This window comes from Lactuca virosa, chromosome 6 (genome assembly GCF_052849685.1).
Source record: "Lactuca virosa cultivar CGN04683 chromosome 6, Lactuca_virosa_CGN04683_v6, whole genome shotgun sequence".
NCBI lineage: Eukaryota > Viridiplantae > Streptophyta > Magnoliopsida > Asterales > Asteraceae > Lactuca > Lactuca virosa.
The window spans coordinates 122879360-122886045 of record NC_136431.1 but is presented as its reverse complement, the minus strand read 5'-3'; the positions used below and the strand labels follow the sequence as shown (position 1 = coordinate 122886045).

Sequence of the window (6686 nt, the reverse complement as noted above, 5' to 3'; positions counted from 1 at the left end):
TCCCTATAGACTTTATCAGCAAGTAATGATATACTTCCCGCAGTATCTACATGAAATGGTTGCGCGAGTGCATAGCAAGCAATTTGAAAAGAATGTGCAAATTCATGAGACACAAAAGAATCGGAGGCACCAGAATCAAATAAGATGTGAGCAGGTCTAGAGTTGACAAGAAATGTACCCGTCACAACATTCGGGTCCTCACGTGCCTCCTCTGTGGTAATCTGGAATGCACGACCCTTAGCTTTTGGAACCTTCTCCTTTTTAGTTGAAGTACCCTTTGATTGTTGAACAGGAGTTTGACTTCTCGCCGGTTGTTGAACAGAAGCTTGACTTCCCGTCATCTGACTAGTAAGAGTAGGGCAAAAACGCTTCTTGTGGCAAGTAATACCACATGCATAACAAGTAATATCCTTCCTCGGGCAAGTTGGCTTTATGTGACCCATTTCTCCACTACCATAACAGACAACAGATTCCTTGTCTATTTTGCATTGGCTCGGATGATTCCTCCCACAAATGCGACATGAAGGCGATTGAATAGAAAAAGATTATGATCTACTGCGACCACGAAAAGCACTCTGAGATTGCACTTGCTTGTTAGGTTCAGATCGAACGGATTGAGTTGGTGGAATAGAGGGAACAGGAACAGTTCTTTCAGTACGTGGATGCTTCGGAACAGTAAAAGTGGCACCACGTATTTCTAAGTCATGCTCGCGTCTTCGAGCATACTCAACGGCTTTATCGATTGACAGAACATCCCGATTGACAACGAAATCGTGGATTTCGTGCAGTAGTCCCTCCATGAATAACTGAATTTTCTCGTCTTCAGTTGGAATATACTTTTTAGCAAACCTTGCTCTTTGATTAAACTGAGTTTCATACTCATTCACAGTCATTCCTCCCTGTTTAAGCTCGAGGAATTTCTTCTCCAATCTCCTCCTCATGTCTAGAGGACAATAATTCTCTAGCAAACGAGTTTTAAACATCTCCGAGGATAAATTATCGTGGTCATACCCGTTGAGAGCTTCATATGTTGCTTCCCACCAGACCAAGGCTTCTCCGACGAGCATAGCAGAAGCATAATTAGCCTTGTCTTCATTATCCACATGAGAGATACGAAATACTTTTTATGTGTTCTGAATCCAAGTTAGAACAACTATGGGATTAAGGACACCTGAAAACTCCGTAGCATCACTACTCTTGAAATATTTGAACGAGGGACGCTTCACCTCCCCTTTTGAAGATTCTCTAGTGGCTTTCTTTTTTCCTTTATCACCATTCTTTTTGTGTTCTTTGAGAGTATGCCGAATAACACCAGTAAGTTTACCCAATAGTCGCTCCTCACGAGGAGATACTGGGGTATTTACTTCATCAGGTTGAGGACCTCCACCCACCTCAGGGCTATGGCTACTCACCTGTTCAGCCATTAATCTGCAATATGGAGTAACACAGTATTTTAGAATATTAGGGTTTATCATTACCTAATACTTTACTTAAGTCTTTCCTAAGGTTTGTATCCATATACTTACAATGAATCTGTTCATATATTGAACTTCTGGCAGTTTAAGTCTAAAACCAATTCGTGGAATTTAGTTCACTTAAACTACTGCTCTGATACCATGATTGAAAGACCCACACTTTCATATTTGACAACTGTTACTCCAAAACATGCTACTTGCATATTCATAAAAACAATATTTTACATTGATAGCTTGTTTACATAAGACTGGATACAAACCGACTATTACAAAGTGTTATATATTACATAACTTCCCAGTATACTATAATTTATACATACATGAGTACAAAATACAATAATTTTAAACTATTCAAAATCTTCAACCAGTATACGATTATACTGGTTACTTATCTCCTGCAATTTGTAAAACATTGAGTGGAGTAAGCGGTGACGCTTAGTGAGTTCGATAATAGATAAATATAACGTTATGCCATATATATATATATATATATATATATATATATATATATATATATATATATATATATATATATATATATATATATATACACTTCAATATGACAGAAGCAAAGAGGAACAAGGAACAACAAAGGCATATGTGAATCATGTGACAAGCCTTCCATATCAATCAATGATTTGATTCAAAGATATACAATCAATGAGACATAACAATTTCCATACTTTATATACATCAATAAAGCTTCGGCCCAAATGACACAGAAGACATACACTTTCTGATTAAACATTTTGGTAGATTTCAGGCTTTCAGCCCTGTCTAACCTTCTGCCAATGCCATAGAATAGAAGTCATTCTCTTATGAGACATGCTCTACATGGCCAGAGGCTACATACCAGTACCACAGTGAATCTAAGTCCTTTCACTAATCACATGGTCAAAGGTATAGCTTTGCTATCATAAATAGCAGAAATAATAACAACGGAAAACCACATAGCACATATAACACATAACATACAATTGTTCCTATATATTGAACTCACTGTGAATTAATCGGGGGTTAAAATAGTAATTTGTGCAGCACTTCGTTATAATAATTAAGTTTCTTTGTTGAAAACCGGGAGCTTTATTGAAAACCGGACCCTGCGATGGTTGAGCTTCAAACCGAAAAGATAAATTTATCGGGCTCTTCGGGCGCTTCAGGACGTGCTTCGGGTGTTGGGAATGATCACGGGGCTTCGGGGGATGCTAAGTAGCTTAAAAGAGGGTTTAAGAGTGAAAAATATGAGAAGTTCCAACCAAAACCGGGAGATCTCGCACCTCCCTTTATATAGGGGAGGCTTCGGACCAAGGGGAGAAACACGTGTCAGCAGTGAAGCCAAGACACGCGTCGGATGCGAGGGCTGCACACGCGGCTGATGCGAGACCGAGACACGGGGAAGGCAGGTGGCGGCTTCTGGTTGGCCGAGCCTTCGGTGCGAGTAGGGTGCGACACGGGTCGACAGCTGGCCTCGGATGACTCATCAATTCGGAAACGCAGCATGTTGCGAGCGAGGGTGACGTGGCTAAAGTCTGACCATGCGAAATTCCTCAGATTTTGGGATTTTTCTCGAATTTTGTGCCCCAAACTTCAAAAATCCATAACTTTCGCATACAAACTCCGTTTTTGATGTTCTTTATATGCACGCGTAGGTGAAATTATGCTCTACAACTTTCGTTCAGACTCTGTCGGTTTAATTTTGACTTTATTTTTAATATTTTTATTTTTAACAGACCGGGACAGGAAAATCCGTTAAAAATTCATAACTTCTTCATCTGACGTCCGTTTTTGTCAGTATTTTTACCGCTGTACTACTATCGACGAGACCTTCGATTCTCGTTTAGGTTGTGTCGGCTAAAAATCACTCGATCTTTATTTCGAATTTTTAGCTGTCTACTGCTATTCCGAAACTTAGAAAAATCATAACTTCCTCATACGAAGTCAGATTTGGACGTTCTTTTTATGAAAATTCTCGGTTTAACAAATACTACGACTTTTATTTAGATCACCAAGGCTAAAAAGTAGTTTATAAAAAACTCACTTTTTACGTCATTCGGCGCTGTGCCGGTTTAGTCGCGGATCTTCGATTGGTTATAACTTCTTTGTTATAACTCGGATTTCGATGAGGTTTTCGCCTAAATGTTTCTAATGAAATTATATACAACTTTGAATAATAAAATTTTACTTATTTCAAATTTTATATTTTTGAATTTCGATATTTGACTTTTAATTGGAATCTCATAAGACTTCCAATATTTTCCGAGTGATTCTAAACATAGTTTTACTTCATTTCTAGTAAAAACTATATGTTAGAACTCAATACTCAATATCACATAATATTTCATAATATTATTTACTTTTAACATTTACAAAACACGAATTCAAAACGTGTATGTTACAAATAGCTACTGATATAGACTACATGGACATCATCGAAGTATGGTATGCTTCTGCTAGTGTAATTCATGTATACATGGACCATCTTGGTGTTAATGTACATCAATGGATTCTTGACGAGCAAGCCGAAGTATGCATTTCATTAGACGAATTGTCTGCTAGAAATGAAGTTGGTGAAGAAGTGCAAGGTGGTATGGATTTGGATGATGGAATTGACATTAAGGATTTGGTAGGTCATAGTTTTCAAGGCACTAGGGAAGATTTGCAAGATGGGGAAGATGATGGCATTGACATTGAAGTTGACAATGTGCAAGGTGATAAGGAGGATCTGCAAGGTACTATGGAGGATTGGAAAGGTAAGGAAGATGATGGCATTGACTTGGAAGTTGACAATGAACCTGATGAGTGTATTCCTATAAACAAGACAAAAGATGATGAGTTTTTGAGCAAGTTGTGCCCAAAGGACCAAGTTACCTCTGACAGTCCTCCTCATGAAGATCCATATGATCATGTAGATGATGATGAGGTAATATCTAACGACCATGCTACTTACAATGAGAAAGGTCCTTGGAAAAAGCAGAAGCCTGTATTAGGTATGAGATTTGTGAGTCCTAAACAAATTAAACACATGCTGTGTAACTATGCTGCTGTAAATGGTTATCAGTTATGCTACAAGAAAAATGATAGCAGGAGACTTTTAGCGAGTGTTGTTCTGGTGCTTGCAAGTTTAGATTGTGGGCATCTTAGAGGAGTGAGGAAATTTTTTTCCAAATTAAGAGTCTCATAAATGAGCATAACTGTGCAAGAAACTTCAAATTAGGTTCAATTGTGAACTATACCTGGATAAGTACCCATTACACCACCCAATTCTTACAAAAACAAAAAGTTAGTGTTACGCTCCTTAGGGATGAGGTTAAAGAGAAATTTGGGATAGATGTAAGTATGAGACAGTGTAGAAGAGCAAAGAAGTACGCAATTGAGTTGATTGAGGGAACACTAGTGGAGAACTATGCAAAGATATGGTCATATGGTGAGGAGATAAGAAGATCAAATCCTGGATCAACAGTCAAAATCGATGTCAATGCTATGCCAGATGGTAAGACTTATTTTATCAAGTTTTACATTTGTTTTGATGGCCTAAAGCAAGGGTGGAGAGGGAGCTGCAAAAGAGTAATAAATTTGGTTGGGTGTTTCTTAAAGGGTTTATGTTCAGGAGATCTAATATGTGTTGTAGGAAGGGATGCTAATAATCACATATTACCAATTGCATGGGCAGTTGTATGTGTAGAAAACAAAGCAAATTGGAAATGGTTCTTGGAAAATCTAAAAGATGAGTTTCATCTAGAGGAAGGTTATGGTATATCATTGATGTCGGATCAGCATAAGGTATGTCCTATACTTTCAACTTTTATATATTTTACATTTAGGTTACATTATGTCTAAAATATCACTGTTATTTGATAGGGGTTGTTAGAGGCTGTCAAAGAAATGCTTCCTATTGCTGAACATAGGCAGTGTGCAAGGCATATTGTTGCCAACTTTAGGAAAAGATTCAGTGGTGTACACTATGAGACCATGTTCTGGAAGGCAAGCAAAGCATCCATTGAGCCTTTATTCAATGTTGCCATGAAGGAGATTCAAGTGCTTAACCCTGCAGCCTATGATTACCTTATGGAAACAAACCCCAAATCTTGGATCAGAGCATTCTTTCAAGAAGGAGAGATGTGTGATGCATTGGAGAATGGATTATCTGAGAGCTTTAACAATGTCATCAAGGATGCAAGGAAAAATCCAATCATCACCATGTTAAAGGAGATTAGATTATATGTTATGGAGAGACTATACAATTTGAAGATGAAAGGTAGTTCATGGCCTGATTACAAACCTTTCCCATCAATTACACTCCTACTAAATAAATTGAAAAGAGCTCAAAGGTACTTTCTAATCTTTACTCTCTTACCCTACCTTACATACTAACTTATATGGTGGCTCAAATAGGTATTGGCAGGTTTTACCTTGTGGTCTTAACCAATTTGAAACCAGAAACCTGGCAGAATCATATGTTGTTGACCTGGACAATAAGACTTGTACTTGTAGAGTATGGCAACTTAATGGGTATGGGTGTGTGCATTCAGTAGCTACTATATCATATATGAATAGAGATGTAGCCACTTACGTTGATCCAATGGTGTATGCTACCTTCTACAAGAACACATACAAATACCAAATACATGTGATGAATGGTAGCAACATGTGGCCACCTACTAAGTTTACACCACCCCTATTACCATTGAAGAGAAGAAGGCCAGGTAGAACTAAGGTAAATAGAAGAAGAGATGCATCACAAAAGCTTCCAAGGCACACTGTGTCTAAGGCAGGGAAAATAATCTTGTGTAGTGTGTGTAAACAAGCATGGCATAACAAGGTTACTTGTCTTAAAGTTGAAAGGCCACAGGTAGAAAGGTCAAGGGTTCAAAGGCCCACAAAACTAAAGGTCACCAAAAGGAAAACAAAGGTCAAGGGTAAAGATGGTGAAGGAAGTTGTGGACCAAATATAATTGATGAAGGAAGTAGTGGACCAAAAATTGCTGGTAAAGAAAAAAATCTGAGATAATCATAAAAAAGAAACATGCAAAGAAGGTTAAGACCAAGGATGGGAAAGGAGAAACCAGTGCAGACCCGGTAGACCTTAATGAGTAGGGAGAATTTGATGGTTTCTTGTGGATATGTTTGACAATGGTTTGACATTAAGTTGTACTTGTTTACTTTGACATTTACTTGTTTGTTTGAAGTTAGTATGTTTGATTTGACATTAAG

General features: G+C 37.9%; 1 protein-coding gene across 1 annotated transcript; it reads left to right on the top strand.

Annotated features, from left to right (window-relative positions):
* Nucleotides 1–4811: 4811 nt before the first annotated feature.
* On the top strand, nt 4812–6483 carry LOC145121918 (uncharacterized). Its single transcript, XM_079057599.1, has 4 exons — nt 4812–4965; nt 5083–5255; nt 5334–5803; nt 5868–6483. Exons 1-4 carry the CDS (start codon nt 4812–4814, stop codon nt 6481–6483), a joined length of 1413 nt encoding a protein of 470 aa, XP_078913725.1.
* Nucleotides 6484–6686: the final 203 nt, after the last annotated feature.